The 23264-nt window shown below is 28.5% G+C and overlaps 16 protein-coding genes across 16 annotated transcripts; 7 read left to right on the top strand and 9 right to left on the bottom strand. All coding sequences in view use genetic code 12, as the record gives it.

Annotated features, from left to right (window-relative positions):
- Nucleotides 1-1787: 1787 nt before the first annotated feature.
- SFH5 (Sfh5p) lies at nucleotides 1788-2828 on the bottom strand (the record flags this gene model as incomplete). Its single annotated transcript, XM_051757336.1, has 1 exon — nucleotides 1788-2828. The coding sequence occupies one exon, from the start codon at nucleotides 2826-2828 to the stop codon at nucleotides 1788-1790; it is 1041 nt and encodes a 346-aa protein (XP_051614892.1).
- A 379-nt stretch (nucleotides 2829-3207) lies between these two features.
- Nucleotides 3208-3909, bottom strand: KGF55_002630 (uncharacterized protein; the record flags this gene model as incomplete). The annotated part of the gene is made up of 1 exon (XM_051757335.1): nucleotides 3208-3909. The coding sequence occupies one exon, from the start codon at nucleotides 3907-3909 to the stop codon at nucleotides 3208-3210; it is 702 nt and encodes a 233-aa protein (XP_051614891.1).
- A 299-nt stretch (nucleotides 3910-4208) lies between these two features.
- Nucleotides 4209-4778, top strand: KGF55_002629 (uncharacterized protein; the record flags this gene model as incomplete). Its single annotated transcript, XM_051757334.1, has 1 exon — nucleotides 4209-4778. One exon carries the CDS (start codon nucleotides 4209-4211, stop codon nucleotides 4776-4778), a length of 570 nt encoding a protein of 189 aa, XP_051614890.1.
- Nucleotides 4779-4850: 72 nt separating this feature from the next.
- On the bottom strand, nucleotides 4851-6548 carry KGF55_002628 (uncharacterized protein; the record flags this gene model as incomplete). Its single annotated transcript, XM_051757333.1, has 1 exon — nucleotides 4851-6548. The coding sequence occupies one exon, from the start codon at nucleotides 6546-6548 to the stop codon at nucleotides 4851-4853; it is 1698 nt and encodes a 565-aa protein (XP_051614889.1).
- Nucleotides 6549-7271: 723 nt separating this feature from the next.
- Nucleotides 7272-8513, bottom strand: KGF55_002627 (uncharacterized protein; the record flags this gene model as incomplete). The annotated part of the gene is made up of 1 exon (XM_051757332.1): nucleotides 7272-8513. One exon carries the CDS (start codon nucleotides 8511-8513, stop codon nucleotides 7272-7274), a length of 1242 nt encoding a protein of 413 aa, XP_051614888.1.
- Nucleotides 8514-9204: 691 nt separating this feature from the next.
- On the top strand, nucleotides 9205-9726 carry TVP18 (Tvp18p; the record flags this gene model as incomplete). The annotated part of the gene is made up of 1 exon (XM_051757330.1): nucleotides 9205-9726. One exon carries the CDS (start codon nucleotides 9205-9207, stop codon nucleotides 9724-9726), a length of 522 nt encoding a protein of 173 aa, XP_051614887.1.
- A 284-nt stretch (nucleotides 9727-10010) lies between these two features.
- Nucleotides 10011-11282, top strand: KGF55_002625 (TRAMP complex RNA-binding subunit; the record flags this gene model as incomplete). Its single annotated transcript, XM_051757329.1, has 1 exon — nucleotides 10011-11282. The coding sequence occupies one exon, from the start codon at nucleotides 10011-10013 to the stop codon at nucleotides 11280-11282; it is 1272 nt and encodes a 423-aa protein (XP_051614886.1).
- A 922-nt stretch (nucleotides 11283-12204) lies between these two features.
- Nucleotides 12205-14505, top strand: KGF55_002624 (putative ferric-chelate reductase; the record flags this gene model as incomplete). The annotated part of the gene is made up of 1 exon (XM_051757328.1): nucleotides 12205-14505. One exon carries the CDS (start codon nucleotides 12205-12207, stop codon nucleotides 14503-14505), a length of 2301 nt encoding a protein of 766 aa, XP_051614885.1.
- Nucleotides 14506-15508: 1003 nt separating this feature from the next.
- Nucleotides 15509-15877, bottom strand: KGF55_002623 (uncharacterized protein; the record flags this gene model as incomplete). The annotated part of the gene is made up of 1 exon (XM_051757327.1): nucleotides 15509-15877. The coding sequence occupies one exon, from the start codon at nucleotides 15875-15877 to the stop codon at nucleotides 15509-15511; it is 369 nt and encodes a 122-aa protein (XP_051614884.1).
- Nucleotides 15878-16011: 134 nt separating this feature from the next.
- On the top strand, nucleotides 16012-17106 carry SHY1 (Shy1p; the record flags this gene model as incomplete). The annotated part of the gene is made up of 1 exon (XM_051757326.1): nucleotides 16012-17106. The coding sequence occupies one exon, from the start codon at nucleotides 16012-16014 to the stop codon at nucleotides 17104-17106; it is 1095 nt and encodes a 364-aa protein (XP_051614883.1).
- A 52-nt stretch (nucleotides 17107-17158) lies between these two features.
- On the bottom strand, nucleotides 17159-18121 carry KGF55_002621 (GET complex subunit; the record flags this gene model as incomplete). The annotated part of the gene is made up of 1 exon (XM_051757325.1): nucleotides 17159-18121. One exon carries the CDS (start codon nucleotides 18119-18121, stop codon nucleotides 17159-17161), a length of 963 nt encoding a protein of 320 aa, XP_051614882.1.
- Nucleotides 18122-18244: 123 nt separating this feature from the next.
- On the top strand, nucleotides 18245-18457 carry KGF55_002620 (uncharacterized protein; the record flags this gene model as incomplete). Its single annotated transcript, XM_051757324.1, has 1 exon — nucleotides 18245-18457. The coding sequence occupies one exon, from the start codon at nucleotides 18245-18247 to the stop codon at nucleotides 18455-18457; it is 213 nt and encodes a 70-aa protein (XP_051614881.1).
- A 28-nt stretch (nucleotides 18458-18485) lies between these two features.
- Nucleotides 18486-19259, bottom strand: DAM1 (Dam1p; the record flags this gene model as incomplete). Its single annotated transcript, XM_051757323.1, has 1 exon — nucleotides 18486-19259. One exon carries the CDS (start codon nucleotides 19257-19259, stop codon nucleotides 18486-18488), a length of 774 nt encoding a protein of 257 aa, XP_051614880.1.
- A 161-nt stretch (nucleotides 19260-19420) lies between these two features.
- On the bottom strand, nucleotides 19421-20752 carry URA1 (dihydroorotate dehydrogenase; the record flags this gene model as incomplete). Its single annotated transcript, XM_051757322.1, has 1 exon — nucleotides 19421-20752. The coding sequence occupies one exon, from the start codon at nucleotides 20750-20752 to the stop codon at nucleotides 19421-19423; it is 1332 nt and encodes a 443-aa protein (XP_051614879.1).
- Nucleotides 20753-20991: 239 nt separating this feature from the next.
- Nucleotides 20992-22560, top strand: KGF55_002617 (uncharacterized protein; the record flags this gene model as incomplete). The annotated part of the gene is made up of 1 exon (XM_051757321.1): nucleotides 20992-22560. One exon carries the CDS (start codon nucleotides 20992-20994, stop codon nucleotides 22558-22560), a length of 1569 nt encoding a protein of 522 aa, XP_051614878.1.
- Nucleotides 22561-22568: 8 nt separating this feature from the next.
- KGF55_002616 (uncharacterized protein) lies at nucleotides 22569-23231 on the bottom strand (the record flags this gene model as incomplete). The annotated part of the gene is made up of 1 exon (XM_051757319.1): nucleotides 22569-23231. The coding sequence occupies one exon, from the start codon at nucleotides 23229-23231 to the stop codon at nucleotides 22569-22571; it is 663 nt and encodes a 220-aa protein (XP_051614877.1).
- Nucleotides 23232-23264: the final 33 nt, after the last annotated feature.

Here is a 23264-nt window from a genome sequence, read left to right as displayed (position 1 = left end):
CTAGAATGAAAGTAGAATTAGAAATAACAAGAACTAAGTGAGTAGAGTAGACAAGAGAATATGGACGAATTGATTGAAATAAAATGGTAATAATGGACCATTGGATTCCCTTTTGGTCCTTTTGAAACAATGTATGAACAACTTATGCAAAATTATAAAAAAGGATTATGAGTTATGAGCCGATTTCAAAGTACTCTATTCAAAAAATCCTGATAGACTAGACTATAAATCTTTCGTATATAGTGTGGATCTAACATAAAGATTAAGTATTTCCTAGTCAAAAAGGATTACTAATATTCATCATTCAACAGAATTGCTATGACGATAAATTTATATTGAATCTACTCTATAGTTTCTAATGATATATCTCAGTATTTTAGTATTATCTATCGTAAAGAAAAAGAAATTGTTTGAAACTAACCGTTTGTTCCCATTTTTAATTAATTATATGATGATATATGATACAAAATACTTGAAAATATTTAGCCTCCTCTTTTAAATTACTCTGCCTTTCTTTCTATTAGCCTAACTGTTAAATGGAATTAAATTTCATTAAAATCCCGATGATTTATAGTAAATCTTGAACGGTTAAAAGTGGATAAATTTTATCAATACTACATTATTCAACACGAATTAAAGTTAAAGTTAAAGTTTTATTCTTGATCATCAAAATTATATATTTTTTATGCATCATAACTTGAATCGATGACAATTCAAATAAACTACATGAATCAACAATAATTAATTCTAAGAAGGGTTCTACATCAGGTAAAAAGATGAAATCAACCATTGAATTGTTGAGAAATTTGATTCGAAAGTAAGTCGCGCCATCGAAAAAGCGATCAATCATATACCATTTTTTAAAATTGGGATAACTCCAGGACTTATTCAGTAAAGGTGATCATAACAATTCATTCAAAAATAAATGGTTTTACTAGCTCATTAAACAGCTACTACCACCGGTAAAAGTTGTGAATTACATTCTCAAAACTATTGGGTTGGTTGATATATGTCAAATACTAACTATAGATTTTCAAACTAGCCTATGTTTTGCAAAATTATCAAAGGGGATTCATAGAGAAAAGCAAGGAAAGTAAGATGAAAATTTTCCTACGTACAAATATGAAAGATTGGATTGAAAAATTTTTTATCAATTGAATAATAAGGGAATTTATTATCTAAGTGAGATACACAAGATTTAGTAGTACATCTAACAATACAACTCATCCATTTTTTTAAGCGGAGAAGGACCTTTTCATACCATTTGATTCAACTAATGTCAATAAAGGATAATCCCATATCAGAACTACAGTAGGATGTACTATTCCATAGCATGATTTCTTTAGTGTGTGGTTATTTATCTGGCAATTGGAGGAATGAAATTGTATGAAGTGTTTATCTCTGTTTAATGGAGTCGATGGTTTGTCTGTTTTGTTGTTGTATTAAAATGTCTTGAATGCGATATTGAAAATTGATCTAAACTACATTCGTATGGAATTTGTAGTGAAATGATCCATTATACCATGAAACTACCTCTTTTTGGGCTTTTGAAAAAGCTAGAATAGCCAGTGGAAAGACAAAAGCAATAATTTTGGCACCTAGTGTCCATTTTTAAACCCCCAAAAGTTTAAATGTGTAGAGGATATTGAGCTTTGAGTTCTGTAACGATGTTTTGACATTATACTCATACCATAACTATTATATTAATCTAATTCTACATTTTCTAGTAATTAATTTACTAATATTTTTCTTCTTATCATTACAACTTTATCTCTTTTTCAAAACGATTATTCTACATCATCATTATTATGTTGAATTTCATAATCTCCAACATTTTTCAAAATAATTTCACCATATTCACTTAATTTAATATTATCACTAATATCTAAATTAAAAATTGTTTTATCTTTTAAATCACCACCATATGATTTAGGTAAATCCGATTTAGGTAAATAAGAAGTTAAATCACCATTATTTAAAACTTGAAATTTTTTTAATGTATCTTCATTTATAACTCTTATAGTTTTGAAAAATGTAAAAACCCAACCCATAATCAAAGGAACATTTATAAAGAATTTAGTTGATAATAATTCTGGATAATTCGATGAAAAAATTTCAATAATTTCTTTTGTTGATTTTTTCATATTTGGATCAATTTTAAACATTGATACATTATTATAATCATGAATTTGACCAATCTTGTTGTTGGTTGGGTCAGTAAATTCAATTAATTGTAAAGATTTTTCCATTAATCCAATTCTCCATCTTAAAAACTGACTACCTGGTAAATTTCTATTATTATTATCTCCAAATTTTTCAAATATTCGTTTTGGATTACGAACATTTCCATATAAATTCCAAGTTATAATTTTTAAATTTGACTTGGTGGTGGTTTTAAAATCTGTAATTAAACCTAATTCATTTAATTCAATATCAAATTTTTCTTCAAATGCTGCATTTAATGGTTGAAATTCATTTCTCCAATTTAAACAATTTATAATTCTTTCTTTTGTTAATGTCAAATCATATTTATCAGCTATTAAAAATTTTAATAAAATTTCATTTCTTATGGAATAATCTACGTGTGGTTTTTCATTTGTATTTATTCTATATCCAAATATTTCATCATATTCTGGATTATCTAATTTTTGTAAAATTTCAGGTATTGAATCAATTAATGATTTTAATTTCTTTAATTGATCAGAAGTAAGTTTTGTTGAAGTTATAGATTGTTGAATTTTTTCAATTGATTCATCGGTTGATTGAGGAGTTGAATCTAATGTTGGTTTAGCGATAGTTCCATTAGTATCTTTTAATTCTGTAGACATCTTCAAAGTTTAGGAGTTTAATGAGTGTGGGGACCTGATTGAATCAATTTAAAATACTATTGGTTTGTACGGCTGTTCACCCGTATTGTTCCTAATTGTTGAATTTTTTAAACTTTATATCAGATGATAAATCCTAAATCGGATTTAAGAAGTTGAGTTTTTCATTTTTATTTTTTCTGTTTACATTCTTATCTAAAAGATCTCCGTATGCTCTAACCAAAGCCATATCAACTACCAGAGATTCCTTCCAATTCCTACACTTAGTTAGAGCTGGGTCTTGTGAGAGATCACTGCACATCTTCCTTGAAAAGTCAATCGCGATATAAATTCAATAAAACTACAGCCCACACCCAAATTTAAACAGCTTTTAAATCTTCAATTACACAACTTTTAAATCTTCAGCCAATTCGCACAATTCAGCCCCACTAACAATTAATACATTCTCTCTTAAATCTTGTTTTAATCCACGTTCAGCAAAATCAATAGCAATTTTCCCAACATCATTAACATCAATAGCTCTAGTTAATGGAGATAACCAATTTCCCTTTGTCCATCTTCCCACTGTCATAGCTATAGAATTACCCCAACCATGATCAGTTTTTCTATTACCAACTAAAACTCCAGGTCTTAAAATTATAGTATAATCAAAATTTAAATCTTTTATAGCATTTTCTAATTCTCCTTTTGTTTTCATATATAAAAAGGGAGATTTTGAATCTGCTCCCATTGCACTTACTAATACACAAGTAGTTGCTCCTGCTTCTTTTGCAGCTTTTGCGCATTCATAATTTATTCCATAATCTATTTTTTTAAAATTTTCAGCTGATCCTGCTTTTGCTCTTGTTGTACCAAATGATGATATATAAGCTTTTGGAGGTGTTTGCAAACTAGTTATTAATTTAGGCCATTCTGATGTTGTTGTATTTACAATTGATTCTACTTTTTCATTGGTGGCAAAATCTGGTTTACTTCTTGTTAAAGTTATTATTTTATTGAAATCTTTTGATGTGAGACCATATTTGACAACTTGTTCACCAACCAATCCAGTTGATCCTAGTATAAATAATGGTGTTGTACTCATTTTAATGAAGTTGTGATATGAAATATATCAATTGAGTTTCGTTAAGTAGGTAAGTTAAGGATAAGAAAGATGCAAGGCTGATATCAGATTATTGCTCTTGTGCAGATAAGATTTTACGCGCGTAGTTTTAAGAACCTACCCCTGAAGTTTTATTTACACAAAAATCTCCAGATATGACATAATCTTATTAGTACAAAAAATAATCAATAACGCGATAGTCGAATATAAACAATTGAAATGTAAACAAAAGAATTATCAAAATTTAAACCACTATTAATCACCAAAACAAAAGATCAAATATGCCACCAAAAGGACAATACTTTCGATATGATGATCCAGATAAAAGAGAAGTTCTTAGACTCTGGAACAAAGCCAAGAAAATAGAAAAAAAACTTTCGACTAGTCAAATAACTGAAAGAACATCAGTACCACCAACAACAGTTCGAAAAATAATTAAAACTGGTAAAATTATTGAAAGAAAGACAGATGATAATAGATTTAAACTTACTAAAGATCAAGAATTACTGCTTTGTGATCATATAAAACAAATTGGCTCATCAGGTGGAGGTTTTACTAAAGAAATGTTAAGTGCTGCTGCTGAACATGTTAAGTCCAAAGAAGAAGAAGAGAAAAAATGGAGCGATTTTGTTTATAGAACACCAAAGAATTCGTCGGAGTTTTTTGAAATGATGTTTCATCTAGGACCTATACCTAAGAAACATGAAACTTTTATGAAAAATTTGGGTTTGGATTTACTAAAAGCACGATCATATATTGCTAGATTAGAAGATTCAATCATACAAATGCAAGAGACGATGAACGAGGTAGTAGAGGATAATGAAGCTTTACTTAGACGTTGGGGTTCCTGAATAACAATAAATATTGATTAAGTACTTAACCTATTGATCATTTCGAATGATTTCCACGAGTTACACCAAATTTTAATAAGCCGTCATACCTTTAGTAACTTTTTCATATCTTTCTCTAGTCCAACGTCTTAATGATTTACCATACATAATCATAAATATATAAGAACCATTTATAACAATTGAAAGTCCAAACATAACCCAAGTAGTTTTAAAAATCCCTTGTTGATCAATCCATGGACCAATACCAAAAGTAAAAGCCATTCCAATCATATTTCTAATAAATAACATTAAAACAATTGATTCACTTGCTAATTTTTCATAACTATCAACTGCATAAACTACTGAGACTGCTCCTGAAGCAGTCATTGCATAGCCCATAAATCCCATTCCTAAAAACACAGAAATTTCCCAAGCAGATCCGTAATGTGCACTTAATCCAAATGCTAATATTCCAGCAGCATTTAAAATAGTAGGAACTAACATTGCTTGTAATCTATGTTCAGGTTCTAATATTCCATGATTTCTTCTTGCTAATTTTACCGCTAACCAATCAACAAATGGACCACCATAAAACATACCAACAAGATTACCAACAAATATACCTAAACTAGTTAATCCAACAATACCATCTGAAAAATTATAAGGAGGTTTTGAATAAATTGATGATGATAAATTTATTAATAATGATAACCAACACATTTGTCCACCATATATTAATCCACTCCATACTACTGCTGGAAAAGTAATTAAATAAAATGGACGTATAAAAATATTAAACCAACTTCTTATATCATTATATTCTGTATGAATCCAATTTCTCTTTTGTAAATATGTCTTTTCTGGTATACTATCATCATCACCACTATTTACTACTGAATGAATATCAATATCTTCTGAATTATGATTCTTTTTATCATCACGTTCCTCGGTATTAGTGTTTATTCTTTGATTTTGTATAGTTTCATAAGACTTAATTTGATTTAAAATATCTTCTTCCAATTCCGATTCCATTTTATTATCTCTTCTAAAAGTAGTATCTTCCATAAAAAACAATTGAACTAAAAATAAAGTACCATAAATGATAATTTGAATATAATAACACCAACTCCATGGTAACGAATCAGCAATATAACCAGCTGCAACAGGAAATAAATCCGTCCCACCATAAAGTGCCATTAATAACCAAGATATAGCAGTTGATCTTTCATGTTGAAAAAAAATATCAGTTGAAGAAATTTCAACTAATGAATCACAAGGAGCAGCTGCAATACCAATTAATGCTTTATAAGCATATATATAACTTATATTACTAGTTTTTGAACCAAATCCACATGAAATAATTGCAATAACAGTACAACAATTATAAACAAATTGTTTACCTAATTTTAAACCAGTTGGTTGAACTAATGTCACTCCAACTCCCAAGAATAAATAACCTAATGCTGAACTAATTAATAATTGATTTAAAGTTATACCATAATTTGTAATCCAACTTGAATATAAAGGAGTCATAAAATTTAATGAACCAGCAACCATAAAACCCCAAAACCATATAATTCCAAATTGAAAAGTTCTTTTTTTAGTTGACCAATTTAAAGGATCATTGGGGGAATTTGTTGGTTGAGGATGTAAAATTATATCTCCATTATTATCATTTCCATTTTTTTTAACATCTAAATTATGATTTATGTCTACTAGATGTATGGTTCCTGGTAAAAATTCATAATCATCTATTGAAAATGGTTTTGCTTCTTCATTCTTTCCAAACATTAGGAAGAACAACTATTCTATTTAAGTTTCAGATGATTCAATTCTTCAAAAACCATGTTGTAAGCAGAACAATAAGATGGGAAATGCGTTGTTATATATCTTTACACCAATCCTATTTTGTTTATTCCATCCTGCAACATATGCTCATTTTCAGGTTGTAACACAATCATTGAGCCTCTAAATTGGTAGACAATGTAATTAGGTAATCTGAAAAATACACTGAAATTATTCCGTCCTTTTTTTTTCAGATTCTTATCTTATCAAAATTAATTACGTTTGTGATAAGACGCTAATAAATCTGATTTAATTACCTATTTAGTAACTAGCGATCGGGTTATCAACGTTCCCGAATTAATTAACAATTATTAACTAGTTACATGCTATTGTTCATAGCAGTTCGTTTGATTTAAATAACAATAAGTATACGTATATTTAAGACGACAAGCAGAGAATTGAACAATATTTTGGCGGCTAGAATAGCTTCAATATGGAAATTCAATTTACAAAATTGAAGGATCGTTTGATTTGCAGTATATAATTCAGCTTATCTTTTTAAAAATCAAACTAATCTTCATATCTATGAGATCAAGGAGATCATTGATTCTTATACGTGTGATATCAATAATTGAGAATCAAGATATTTTCTCCAATAGATAAGTCAATAAACCCTACTTTAAAAATCCAGGTAAGTCATGCTATCATTAAATTGTCTATTTACATTGCTTAAGTCCTACTACCAGGTACCAATTTAAAAGATAGTATATCATTTTTATTTTTATCAACTGTATCTTCTTCACTTACTTTTATTCCACCAATAGTTTCAATATGAGCAATAGTAACATCACCCATAATTTTTCTTGCAACATTTATAACAGGAGTTCCTTTTTTAACTAATATACAATCTCTAAAAACTTGATCACCATTCCCACCAGTAAAATTATTTATATTTCTAACTGGATATACTGGAATTAATTGTAATAAATCTGCAGCTGCTTGTAATAATTGAACTACTCCAGTTGATCCAAATCTATATAGCACAAGATCTCGTATGTTTTCTATTCTATTTGCAAGCTTTTCATCTAAATCTCGTAGATTTGGATCATCTGGTAAATCTTCTTTTGTATCAACAAATTCAGTGCCTGGATCATATTTTATAAAATTTTGTGAAGCTAATTTTCTTAAAAATACTTCTGTTATTGATGATGTTAATATTGCTTTTGATTTTGGATATTTTAATATAATTTTTGAAACATTTTTATCAGCATCAGGATGATCCATTTTATTTAATGATAAAACTGTTGGAAATTTAATTTCCATAAATGCCCAAACTACTTTTTCTAACATTTCATCATCCCAATCTTGTAATGGTGGTAAATTCGGTATTAAATCTAAAGCATTTGCAATTAACTGTTTATTTGCAACATATCCACCTAATTGTTGTCTTAATGTTTCTAATGTTGTTGATTTTGTTGCAATATGTCTTCTTTTTACAGAACCCCATTTTTCTTTTAAATTTCCCAAGATCCATTGAAAAATTTCATTTTGTAACCATTCGATATCATTTAATGGATCATAACCTCTTGTTGCCTTTCCCTCAGCATCTGTAGATCCACTTGCATCAACTATATGAATTAAACAATCAGCTTCAGTTAAATCACTAAGAAATTTATTTCCTAAACCTCTACCTAAATGAGCATTTGGAACTAATCCTGCAACATCTAAAAGCATTATAGGAACTCCTCTTTTTCCATTACGACAATATCCATAATTTGGTTTACATTTATCTTCTTTTTTAAACCTTTTACATGCACATTCTATTTCTAAATATCCTGTTGCTTTATTTGGATCTATTGTTGTAAATGGGAAAGCACCAACTTTGGCATTGGCATCAGTTAATGAATTTAAGGTTGTTGATTTACCACTTGATGGTTTCCCTACTAGTCCTATTACTATCTCCCTTCCCATTGACTAACTAATCTCAGCTAATTATACTTTCTGATTATTCTGCACTCTTAATGTTTGATAAATGTTTGCAATCATATTTGATTCTAAATTTTCAATGATGTAATTTACGAGTAGAATTTGGTAGCACTCGAGTATGGGATTAGATCAGCTTGAAGCAGTCTACTTTATCATACATCGAGAAGTAAGAGTTATCAGTTCACAAGCATGTTAACTTTTAATTAAGCTTGAGAAACGTAGATGAAAGACGTCTGAGCCTTGGAAAGAGCTTTGACTTGAAATTACGTGTTTACAAGATAAAAAAAAAAAAAAATCAACAAAATACCTAAAGATCTTCTTACATTCATGACAAGGAACCAATTGAATATATAGCTGTAAGTTTGTTCATCATTATCCTTGGCTTTGGCTTTATGCCTCTTCAGTTTGGACTTTTGTTAATCCCTAAATGGTTGCAAAATGTACTAAATATAGAATAGACATGTTTCTTGAGACAAGCATCCTGTATATAATACTATAGCCCAATTTGATCATAAACAATTCTAGGAGTTTTTCGAAACAAGAATTCATAACAAAAATTTATCTAAAACCAAATTTTAAATTTATCCCATAATCCTCAAATACCAAATAAAGGTGTCAATTGATCAATCGAATTGAATCGATTGTATATATATTTATAAAAAATTAATAATTCAAAATGGCACTTGGTGAATCAATTATGAGTAATGTCTTTGGAGGATTATCAAATGATTTTAAAAAAAAGAATTTTTCATTATATGGCCAATGGATAAGTATATTAACAATATTTTTATGTATTGCATTAGGTATAGCAAATATTTTTCATTTTAATTTAGTTATTATATTTTCAATAATTTGTTTAGTTCAAGGATTAATTGTTATATTTGTTGAAATTCCATTTCTTTTAAGAATTTGTCCATTAACTGATACTTTTACAAATTTTATTAGAAAATTTGATGGTAATTTACCAAGATGTGGATTTTATTTATTAAATGCTACTATTCAATATTTAAGTTTAACTTTACAAGCAACAAGTTTATTAGTTGTTGCTATATTTTTTACAATATCAAGTGGTTGTTATGCTTTAGCTCATTTAAAAAATCAAGAATATTTGAAATCTTCAATTGATGTAACTGGAACTGGTCAAGGTGGTGCTTTAGAAGCTCAAGTTGGTGAACATGTTGTAAGAAATGTTTTGTAGAAACCAAAATAGGTATTAAAAATTTAATGTTTGATTAAATGTACGTTTTATGAGTTAGTGTGAATGATTATACTTCAATATGTTATCCCTGATGTTTCCTATCGGGTCATTCTTAATAAATCAGTAGTCTTCATTTATCAATCTATCACACAATATTATATCTCTATCTCTCATACAAATGATTATCGCTTCTTAGAGGAAGAAAAAAAGAAATATCAGAGCATCAAAATTAATATAAATAAACAATCATTTTATTAACCACAAAGAACAAATATCAAATAATTATGTCAGGAATACTACCGTATATAGAAGATACAAATGGTGAAAAACATAAAAGACATAAAGTAGCAACAGAAACAATAGAATCAATAATACAAGAACAACAACCAATAAAGAAAAAATTAGATAGATCATCATTTCCCAAAGCAGAACCAATTACTTCTTTCGCTTATGAAGATGTAAATAATGATGCAGAAGAGTTAATATCTCTTAGAGGAGAAGGAAGATATTTTGGAGTAACAGATCCAGATGGAAATAGCAAAACATCTGGTCCAATATGTGATAATTGTCATAAAAGAGGTCATAAAAGAGCAAATTGTAAAATTGTAATATGTCATAAATGTGGTAAAATAGATGATCATTATGAATCGCAATGTCCAACTACAATGATTTGTTTAAAATGTGGTGAAAAGGGACATTATGTACTGGATTGTAAAAGTAAAAATAGAAAAAGAAAATATTGTAGAAATTGTGATACTTTTAAACATGGAGATGATGAATGTCCAACTATATGGAGATCATATTTAACTAAACACATACCAAAAAATAATGAAGAAGAAGAAAGTTCTGTATTACCTGTAATATATTGTTATAATTGTGGAAGTGATAATCATTATGGTGATGAATGTCAACAAACAAGATCTTCAAGAATTCCAAATTTAGGAAGTGCATTTAGTGGAAATAATTTACCAAGAAATGTTAGACCAATATATTTTTTAAATTTAAAAAATAATGGTATTAATGATGAATATGAACCACAAGTAACAACAAGAGATTTTAATTCAAATTATGATATAATACGGAATAATCAAAAAGCTGAACCTGTCAGATCTATCGCAGTAAGAAAGAATTTCAATAATAACAATAATTACAATAATAACAACAACTACAATAACAACTACAATAACAATAACTACAATAATAATTATAGTAATGATTATGGAAACAAAAACATTGCATCCTTTAATAATAATTCATATACTGGTTATCAAAATCAGCTACCTGTTCGACCCTTTGCACCAAGGAATCATGTAAGCAATAATAATAATAATAATAACACCAATAATATCAATTTTAATCAATTTAGAACCCCATATGGAACAAATAATCCTCAAAATGCATCACTAAAGAGTAGAATATCGTCTAGTAATACTAATAATAATCAACCTTCAAGAAGTGGAGTTATAAGTTTATCAAATAGAATATCAAAACCTTCAAGATCTGGATTAATTGATTCTAGTAAAAATAGGAAAAAAGGTAAGCATTTACGATATTGAATTTTAGAAGTATCATAAAAAGTATTCTATAATGAGCATAGACTATTGATTAAAATCTAGCAGAGGGTCACTGTTGCATATCTCTGAAAAGAAGGATTTTAAAGCAGTTTCAAAGATGTGAATAGTTACTGGTTTATACGTAAATCAACAACTCAACCTACAGTGACCTCGTGCGTTTCATTTAATTTAAGGTTAAAGTAAACAAGAAAAAAATGTTAAAATTGTCAGAATTCTAGCTTCCCCAATCGTTCTGTATAGAGTTACACCAAGTCAAAAGTAGTATAACACAGTTTATGCTCTGATTTTTTTCAACTTCGGAGAATAAAAGTAGAATTCATGAATCCCAGCTTTTTTTATAAATCTTAAGGAATCAAAGTTTTAACTTTTGGTTTAAAGTTACTTGTGAGTTCAAAGTCTAGCTTATTTCTAACTATATTTCTTAAAGTTAATGCCCATCCCATGTTGTGTAATATGTATTATTATAATATTATAATGGAATTCTCTCCTAATTAAGTAGTAAATCCGAAAATACTGTATAGTAGAATATTCTGTATATAAGAAATGATCATTAAAATTTTATCTATTTAATCTATGTAACACAAAATCAAATTAGTAAGTTATTTAATAAGCTTTAATAAAGTTGAAGGAGAAAAGATGTACACAAACTAATATATAATAAGAAAAGCCTTGTAAATAATTGGCAAGTTGAAAAGTTTTTCATTCATTCATTCATTCGAACAACTCATTCATCTTTCTTTCAACTCATCATAAATCCCCATTAGATTTAAATTAGTGAAAAATTCCGTTTTATTTTAAACAGAGAAAAATAAATTTATCGCGCCGTTTAAACCCAGTATAAATATTTGAAACAACCAATATTCATCTAACAATACCAATACATGCTTCTATAGTAGTTAACAAGATGAATACAACAAATTCATCATGGTTTTCATATTTCCATTTCCCAAAGGGTAAAACAAAAGAATATTCAGATCTACGGAATAAAACAACTATAAAATATGGTAATATTACAACAATACTATTAATAATTTACATTATATCTATACCAATTTACAATTACTTTATAATTCATTATTATAGATCAAAATTTCATTTTTTAAAAAGATTTTATTCAAAATTAAATTATTATATAATTCATGATTATCAACCAAATTGTTTAAATGCTTCAATATGGGAAAAAATTGTGACAAATTTAGCAATAATTATTAAAAAAATAGCATTTCAAATTTTATTACATTTTTCAACAATTATACAATTAATCTTTTGGGTGGTATTTTTATCAAGTTTATCATTAATTGATATATATCATGGAGATTTAATATTTTTAGCCAAAAGATTAGGTAGAGTTTGTGCAAATTGTTTACCAACAGTTTTATTTTTAACTTTAAGACCTTCTCCATTACCAAATATTTTATATTTAACTTTAATTCCAATACATAAATGGTTAAGTAGATTAATTATTGTACAAGCTGTTATTCATACAATTATTTATTTATTTTATTTTAATTATTCAAATACATGGTTTAAAGCATGGAAATTAGAAAATATTTATGGTTGGATTGCATTATTTGGATTTTTAGTCATAATATTTACATCATTATCAAAATTTAGAGCAAGATGGTATAAAACGTTTTATTTTTGTCATTATGCAAGTACTTGGATTATAGTGGCATGTTTACAATTTCATATTAGACCATCACCATATACTTTATATACAATTGCAAATGTTTCAATACTATTATGTCAAATAATTTATAGATTACATCTTACTAGAGTTTCAACAAAATCAGAAGTTAAAGTTATAGATGTATCACCAAATTTATCATTAATTGAATTCCCCAATAATTTAATTGTAAAACCTGCTATTGCTCCAGGTGCTCATATTAGAATAACAAATTATAGTTCAAATTTTATTGTTAGAATTTGGAAACAAATTATCCCAAATTATCATCCATATACTTTAGTTTCATTACCACAAGATAAACAACAAAAATTAATAATTAGAAAAAGTAAATTTAAAATTTTAAATAATTATAGATATTTAATAACTGGTTCATTTGATCCTCATTTAATGTTTATTCATTATAAGCAACCTAAAAATTCATCAAACACAAATTTTACATTATCAAAATTACATATAGATGCAAAAAGAGTCCTTATAGTAGTAGGAGGATCAGCAATATCATTTGCTTTACCAATATTAAGAAGTATGAATTATCATGGTATACCAACAAAAGTAATATGGGTTATAAAAGATTTTAGAGATGTTTTAATTTTAAAATATTTTGAAGGTTATATTCATGGAGATGATTTTGAAATTTTTATAACAGGAAATGATAATTTAGATCAAGAAAAATCATTATTAACTTCAAAATATTCATCTAACTTGAAGAAAAGATCATCACAACCTTCAATGCATTATGATTTAGAAAATGAAGAAACTCCTTTATTAAATTCTTTAACAAATAATAATCAATTTATAAGTTTAAATAAAGAAAATCAAATTGAAGATGTTGATATAAGTGTTAATTCAGATGATGAAAATTATGATAATTGTTCAAATTGTACTCAACGACATAACAATACCAATTGTAATCAATCTTTTTCACCAGGAACTTTTAATGATTTAGATGATGTATTAGACCAAGATTTAGAATCATTAGAATATGAAGAAGATCCTATAACAAATAAATCCAACAATGAAATAGATATTAATAGAGAAGAAAATGAAGACGATGAAGATAACGATGACGAAGCTGATGAATTTGAAGTAACTAATCAAACAATAAATACCACACACCAACATCATCATTCAAGAAAATCATCAATGAATGAAAGATTTATACCAAAATATGGAACAGATTCAACAGACGCGATAAAATCATATATTCAATCTTTCAAAACCATAACAAAATCTCTTAAGCTAAATAAAAAAATATATAAAGGACGACCAAAATTAAATAAAAATTATTATAATTGGTGTATAAATGAAGGTTTCACTCAATGTTCAGGACCTGTGATGGATGAAAATAATAATTTAATATGTTGTAAAGATTTATCAAAAAATAAAATTATTCAAGAAGATTTAAATTGTGAAAAAATTTGGGTTATTAGTGCTGGTCCATCAAAATTAGTTGAAAATGTTAAATTATGGTCAAGTGAAAATGGTTTAAAATTTCATGAAGAAGCTTTTTATGCGTAAGATTAGATTCTTGATTACATATTTAGATCTTTTATTAGATTAGACGTTAATGACATTTGCATTTTTTTTTATTTTTGGCATTCATATCTTTCTGATTTAGTTTTTTGTAGTACTTTGTTTGTACAACTCTTTGTAGAAGACAGTCAACATTTGTGGGAGACTTAATCTGATTAAAATATCAAGTATAATATATTTGAGATTAATATATGATATAATGAGTTTATACGGTAATTAATGTAGAGTGTTAAAGTTAAATTGAATATTAACAGAACGGTTCAAAATCAAGAACAAGAAATAGATTTAATAGTAAAGAGAAGAATAACGAGATAAATATAGCTACTTATCTTTGAAGATGATGAATTATCGAATTAGGAACTAACTAAAAATCATAATAAGATATGAGTGATGATGATATCATATTAGACCCAAATGTTTGCTAGTAATACTGATGAAGTATCAAGTAAGATATGGAGTTTATCAAATAGTAAAGATATACACACTTATATTTGTTGAATTTGATCAGTAACTATAAAGATCTCGTAATCTTCAAAAATCAAGGAGTGAACTTCTTTACCAATTAACTCTTGACTTTCAAAAACACTCAAAATACTTTGTTTGTTTCACTGTACGCTGAATTGATTGATTCAATTAACATATCATATTTATGTGTATCAGCAATTAACTTTCCTTCTTCTAATATGTACTCATCAAAGTCTTGAGCTCTGTCCGTAAAAAATAACAATTAAATTTTTGAAAGGTGATAACTAGCCGACTCATAAGCTGTAGATCTCCTCTATTTGACAAACTCCCTACCTCACTATATACTACATCAGTATTACTAGTAATGACTTCACTCTTTCAATCCCATTGATTTGCAAACGTCCTCTTCTAATCTTCCGCTCCAAACTAAGGCTCAAAATTAAAGCGTAATTGATTATAGTTTGCCAACTCAACTGCCATCACATCAAATGCAAATCCACTTTCAACCCTCCTACCCAAATCATTATTTCTTATTATATTCATTCTCCAAAATTTTATTTCTTTTAATTTCATCTTCTAAAGCAGCTTGTCTACTAATTTTAATTTTAGCAATATCAGTAGTAAAACTAATACTAACAACATTCCAACCAACAAACCACCAAACTTTATAAACATTTCTAAAATATTGACTATTTATTCCATGATTATATTTATAACTAAGAGCATAACCAGTTATTAAAGCAATTAAAGTACCTCTAAATAAACCTTTTGCTCCTGCTTGATATAATTGATTTTTAAATCTTTCATTTCTTTGTTGTTTTGTTTCTGAAATTAATTGATCTGATGTTTCTTGTTGTTGTTGTTGTTGGGAGGTTTGTTGATCGTTTGACATATTTTATAAAGAAAGAAATGAAGGAGTTCAAAATTAAGGGTTTTTTTGGATCAGAGAAAATTAAATATCTCCTTGATATTTGTACTATTAAATTTATTTGCAACCAATAACAAAACAAATTCATACTTCAAACGATGTTTGGAGTTAGGAAGATGTTGTTGGTTAAACCAACTCCAAATCTACTACGATTCACAAGATCTGTGAAAACTTCAACAATTGATTGGAAACCAATAAAATCAGTACCTGGAAATTTAAGAACAATATCACATCAAAAGAAAATGCCAATAATAAGAAAATTTATTTTGGGTTTAATGTATGCTATGCCAATAATAACTTTTGGTTTAGGATGTTGGCAAATTAAAAGATTAAAATGGAAAAATGATTTAATTACAAAATGTGAAACTAATTTAGCTTCACCTGTTCTAGAGTCATTACCAGCTAATTTAGATCCAAATGTTATTGAAGAATTTGAATATAGACGTTTTAAATGTAAAGGAAAATTTGATTATGATCAAGAAATGTTCTTAGGTCCAAGATTAAAAGATGGAGTATTAGGATATTTAATTGTTACACCATTTATAAGATCAGATGGTGGGAAACCTATTTTAGTAGAAAGAGGTTGGATTCATAAAGATAAAGTAATACCATCAAAAAGAACAAAGGGTTATTTATCTCATTTAGCTATGCCACAAGGTGAAATTGAAATAGAAGCTTTATTTAGATGTATGCCTAAAAAATCAAGTTTACAATTTGATCATGAACCTGGTGCTAAATTATTTAATATACCTGATATACCAGCAATGGCTATACAAAGTGGTTCATTACCAATATATTGTCAAATGATTTATGATTTAAGTGATCATTTAGATTATAAAACCGAAAAAGCACTAGAATCAAAAGGACAAAATACATCACCATCTTTTTGGAATAAAATATTTTTTAAGGCAGATCAACAAAATAATAATGAAAAAGATAAAAAATATATTCAAGATCTTTCTGATGATTCAATGTATTATCAAGAATTTGAATTTATAAATCAAGGAGTTCCTATAGCTGCAAAACCAACTATTAAATTTTCAAATAATCATTTACAATATCTTATAACTTGGTTTGGAGTATGTATTGCAAGTACAGGTTTATTAATATATATGAGTTGGAAAACAAAACAATTTTCAAGCGCTGAAAGAATTATTGAAGCTAAAAGAAAAGATATGAAGAAGTTAATATAATTAAAACACAACTTGTAAATAGTAAATCAAAAAAATCACATTTATTTATTAATTAGTTCTTATAACTAAGTAGTCCAAATAACACAATAACTAATGATAAATCTCCTAAAAATATCCCCAATAATGCTTTATAACCTAATAATCTAGTTATTAATGGTTTATAACTATTTAAATTTGGTATAAACATTGATAACATATTAATACCTTGTAATATAAAACTTTTTTTATTGGAAGCATGAAACAATCCTAATTTTTCAAAAATTATATAATAACTTGCTATTATAGCTATTTCAATTGTGAAAAACCATGTAATAAATCCATTTATAGGATAAACTATTTTTAAATCTCTAACATATGAATGTTTTGAAGATATAAATGAAGGAATATTTATATAATGATAAATAAAATTGATTAAAGTTGCTAAAATTCTTATAATTAAAAATCTAAAATTCCATAATTTTTGTTGATATATATAATAATTAGATAAATCCTTTTGATATTTTAATTCATTTGGATTTTGAAATTGAGGTTGATTTGAAAAATCAAAATTTTCATTTGATTCATTACCTCCTAAATCGCCAAACATTTTGAATAAATCGTCCATAGGATTATGACCACTTGTTCCTTGTTGATGATTTTGTTGATGATGCTGACCTTGCTGTTGTAATAATTTTTGAAACATATCATCAAAATCTGGGTTTTGTTCTGCCATTGGCTTATATGGTAAGGCTACATCGGAAATATCTTGAATTTCTGGATCATCATCGTGGGAACTAGTATTTGGTGTAATCTTGTTTGATGTTGGTGTGGAGTCAATGGTTGTAGTTGCTGTTTTTGGTTCTGGTTTGTCTAATACTGAAGTAACTGATGATGCTTTAACTGATGTTCCTTGATTTAGTATATCATTTAATCTATCAGTAGCTTTACCTTTGGCCATTTTATTTTGTCTTCTTTCTCGAAGTATTCTTCTTTTCTCTTCTTCCGACAATTGTGGTATATCTTTTGCCTCTGACATTGTCAATTGATTGGGGTAATAGTAATGATTATGAATATTTCAATTTGTAGACTGAAAAAAAAAGTGTTCCGAATGAAATAATAACTCAATTTATCAATTTATCATTCAAACACCAATGAACAAATGGAGTCTACAAACAATCAACAACAACCAAATGATACTGATTCTTTACCAAAAAATGAAATAGAATTAAAAAGAAGAACTGAAATCATGCATTCGATAGAAAATATGGATTATTTATTATCGGTGGCAGAAGCTCAAAAAAAATCAGTAGAAGAAGTAATATATGATTTAAAATTAGAATTAATAAATGGAAGAGGACCAATGTTTTATTAATTATGGAATTGATAGAATTTTACACACCTTACTTAAATGGAGGTCTTTGACTTATAGGCTTGTTGATACTTTTCGTTTGTGTCGTTGGTTGTGATTGATTAATATTTTCATTAAATAAGCCACGCATATACCTTGGAGGTTGATTCAAATTTGGAGTTCGTTTATTTTGAAATTGTTTCTGTTGTTGTGTTTGATTTGATTGAATAGGTTGTGGAATACGTGAAGGAATATTATGCAGTCGTTGATACGGAATAGATGTATTATTGACATTTTCATTATTAAATTTCAACCGTTTATTATTACTTAATTGAATAGTATTAGTTCCCTGTTGAGATCTTGGTCTAATAAACAGTTTTGATTCTTCAGCTAATTTATTTTTCAATTCACCATTTAATTTTTCAGCTTCAATTAATTTTGTTTTTAATTCTTGAATTTTTTCTCTTTTTCTTTTCCTTAATTGTAATCTTTGCCATGCCTTTTTGGAAGGACATTTAGGTAATGAAACACACCACATTGTTAATGATAAACCATATAAAAAACTTGCAAATGATTCATTAAATTGTCCAGAAATAGCATTATGAATATGATTCAAATCTTTCATATTTACACATAAATCATCCATTGAATCTGCTATATTTTTGAATTTATTGAGTATGTCTGTAGAATCAGTTGGTAAATTATCTACTTCAATTGGAAAATGTCTAGGTGATTGTGAAGGTAATGCTATTCCTGAAGATCTTCTCAGGTAACGTCCACTTCTTCTTCTATCCCCAATTGGAGTAGTGGGTCTTGATGGAGCCATATTTATGAACCCAATCTCTCAGATAGTGTGATAAATCTTAAAAAGAGTTGTAAAAAGATTTGTGTTTACATTTTTTAGAATTTGTGAGACGAGATTTTGTAACCACAAAATTTGGTAGCAGGTTTTGAAACATATGGATCAACTTTTTATTTTTGACTACATTATCTATTTTCATTAACTATTTGTTGCCAAGTTTTGCCTTCTTTTCTTAACTCTGAAGCTAGCTCGTCTCGTATTTTAGCTACCAACCCAGGACCTTTGTAAGCAAAAGCAGTATATATTTCAACGAAAGTAGCTCCAGCTTTTGCAAACTCTAATGCGTCTTTTCCATTAGATATACCACCACATCCAACCAATACTAACCCTGATCCCTTCGTGTATTTGTTAAGCAAGGTTAAAGCTTTCAAAGACAATGGTTTCAAAGGTTTTCCAGAGAGACCACCGGTTTGATTTATTAATGTTTGATCTGATGTTAATAACTTTTCAGTCGGTCTTTGAATAGTAGTGTTAGAAATGATTATACCATCAACTTTAGCTTCTTTTGCAGAGTTAGCAACAGATTCAATTTCCGGTTCAGTCAAATCAGGTGCTACTTTAACTAAAATTGGAGGTTTGGCACCTAATAAATTGGTACCCAATACATTTCTTGCTTTAACAACTTTGGTAAGTAAATTTATTAGGTTACTTTCATTTTGTAAGTCTCTTAAACCCGGCGTGTTTGGTGAAGAAACATTGATAACTAAAACATCTGCATATGGACCTAATCTTGTTACACCTTTAACATAGTCTTCAACTTCATCACCTGTTTTATTCTTACCTAAATTAATACCCAATAATTTTCCTGGGATAAAAGCATTCGAGAATGGTTTCTCATTAGGTGAATGACTTTTTTGGAACATGTCAAGTAATTTATTGAATCTAATTCTCAAGGTCGCTATCACATTAAAATGTCCTGTAGAATTGAAACCATATCTATTTATAACAGCGTCATCTCTGGGTAACCTGAAAAATCTTGGTAAAGGATTGCCTGGTTGTGGTTCAGGAGTAATTGATCCAATCTCAACATATGAGAACCCACAATTAAATAATGAGTCAATGGCTTCACCATCTTTATCTAATCCAGCAGCTAACCCAATTGGATTTCTTAACCTATGTCCAAATACTTCAACTCCCAAAACATCACTTTGATCATTGATTCCTTCGTCTAATAATTTCGGTGCAATTCCATGTTTCAATAAAAATATTCCTAATTTATGACCTTGTTCAGCAGTAGTCAATGATCGTATAAGTGGACATATAAGGTATTCATGTACAGATGAACGTGCATCATATAAGTAATAACCAGCAACTCCAGCTACTGCTAATCCAGTTATGAGTGTAATTGAAGATGGAACTACACTAGATTTTAAAATAATGCGTTGTGAATGGGTGATGGTAGGATTTGTTTTGGTTAAGTTTTTTCTAAAAGCGGAATATAACCTTCTGCCAAACATCTTGTGAGACTGCTAGTTGATATTTTAACTCCAGTCGAGTTCAAACCTCACACTGACCTGATTTATGAATTGTTCAGTGGAAAGTTATCTATGTAGTGCGACTTATTTGTGCATAAGAATTTGGTAGCATATCTAACCTTTGTAATTTTTATTATCAAATGTATGGAGATGATCTTCCCTGAAAATGAACCAACATATCGAAACTATCTGTATTCTCCACAATTACCTGAAAAACCAAGATGGAGAGTAATACTACTCAGAAGCTGAAAAACAAAAAGTATGGCAACAAGAAACGAGGACCAACTCGTCCACAATATTCAAAAGACAAGAAATTAAACTCCAAACTACAAAGACTCGAAGAACAATACAAAGATGCAATAAAGTCAAAAGCAGGAACCGATTATCTTCTTCAAGAAGAAGCTGGGTTTTTAGAAGCCGATGGTCCTATGGAAAAAACATTCAAAATCAAACAAGATGAAATAGTTAAAGAAGTGGATGCAAGTATGGCCAATAAAAAGTTTGAGTTAAAATTACCAGAATTTGGACCTTACCAAATAGATTTTACAAGAAATGGTAGAGATCTACTATTGGGAGGCAAAAAGGGTCATGTGGCATCAATCGATTGGAGAACTGGAACTCTAGGTTGTGAACTACATTTGAATGAAACAGTCAATGCAGTGAAATATTTGCATAATGACCAATACTTCGCGGTTGCCCAAAAGAAGTATACTTTCATCTATGATAAGGAAGGAACTGAGATTCATAGACTAAAACAACATATAGAAGCAACTTTATTAGATTTTTTGGCATATCATTTCTTATTAGTGAGTGCAGGTAATACTGGATTTTTAAAATACACAGATGTTTCCACAGGTCAATTGGTTAGTGAAATAAGGACGAAATTGGGCCCAACACTTGCAATGAAACAAAATCCATGGAATGCGGTAATGCATTTAGGTCATGGGAATGGTCAAATAACATTATGGGCCCCAAATAATCCAGAACCATTAGTCAAATTACAATCTTCACGAGGACCAATACGAGATTTGGCTATTGATAGAGAAGGTAAATACATGGCCGTAGCTGGTGCTGACAAAACATTAAAAATCTGGGATATACGAAAGTTTAAAGAAGTAGATCAATATTATACACAAACTCCAGCAACTTCATTAGACATATCGGATAGTGGTTTATTATCAGTAGGATGGGGACCACACGTTACAATATGGAAAAACATGTTTAAAGGAAATCATCAAGCTGACCCATATATGAATCATTTAATACCAGGGTCGAAAGTGGATAAAGTTAAATTTGCTCCATTTGAAGATATATTAGGAGTTGGTCATCAAGAAGGATATAGTTCAATAATTGTTCCTGGTGCCGGTGAAGCTAATTACGATGCATTAGAATTGAATCCATTTGAAACTACAAAACAAAGACAAGAACAAGAAGTTAAATCATTGCTTAATAAACTTCCTTCAGATACTATCACATTGGATCCAAATGTTATTGGTACTGTTGACAAGCGTGCAAAATCAATACGATTAAAACCTGGTGAAATTAATACTTTAGGAGATCTGGAATCAAGTAATAATAAGATGGAACTTCGACCTGATGTTAAAAGTAAAAACTCAGCATTGCGTAAACATTTGAGAAGGAAAAGAGAAAATGTAATTGATCAAAGAAAATTGAGAATTGAAAAGAATTTGAGGAACGAAAAAGAAGCAAGAGCAAGACGAGCAGCTTTGGCTCAAGGAATACCAGAGGAGTCGGATGCGTTAGATTCTGCATTATCAAGATTCAAATAGACAAATTTTCATGCTTCCGTTTTATTTTTCTCAATAGCTATAGCTTGAATAACTTTTTCAAATAAATTCGACTCCCATTTGATAGCATTATACTCATCTAACGAGACACCATACTTTTCCACACCATTTGAAGTAATCGTCAGACTCGAGACCTTTTTGTCGCTAATATCACCCGATAATAAATTAAAGGCTTTCATCACAACTTGGTCTTCTTCGCTTAAAAATTCGATGAATGACTGTCCCCTAGAAGCCAAATGCGAAGTATAGGTTCCTATTATGTATAAAATTTGACACATTGATGCCAACTCGTTAATATCATCGAATAAAACTAACTTGTATAAATTTAATTTGGGTATTTGACTTAAGTATGGAAATCTTTTGAAATGTAAATTTAAAATTACATCTAGCTGATTGATTTGATACTCAATGTTTCGATTAACCGATATTGTTGTCTCATTTTTTTCGACGACTAGATTGGTACTAAAAATATCGTCATAGTCTAAAAAATCTTCTTTCTTTAATAAGCTTTTGATTAAGTAATATAAAATCTCTGGATTTGTGAAAACATCAATCTCTGCATCAGCTTGAATTGGTGAGTCTGAGAATTCTGAGAGCCAATGGATCATTGCATTTGCATATGACCGGATGTTTTCATCTGTTGTGTTTTGCATTGCGTTTGACATAACATACTTTTGGTAAAAGAA

The sequence above is a fragment of the Candida pseudojiufengensis genome, assembly GCF_024610245.1.
Source record: "Candida pseudojiufengensis strain CBS 10847 chromosome Unknown scaffold5, whole genome shotgun sequence".
NCBI classification, from domain to species: domain Eukaryota; kingdom Fungi; phylum Ascomycota; class Pichiomycetes; order Serinales; family Debaryomycetaceae; genus Lodderomyces; species Lodderomyces pseudojiufengensis.
This window is presented reverse-complemented; position numbering and strand designations above follow the sequence as displayed.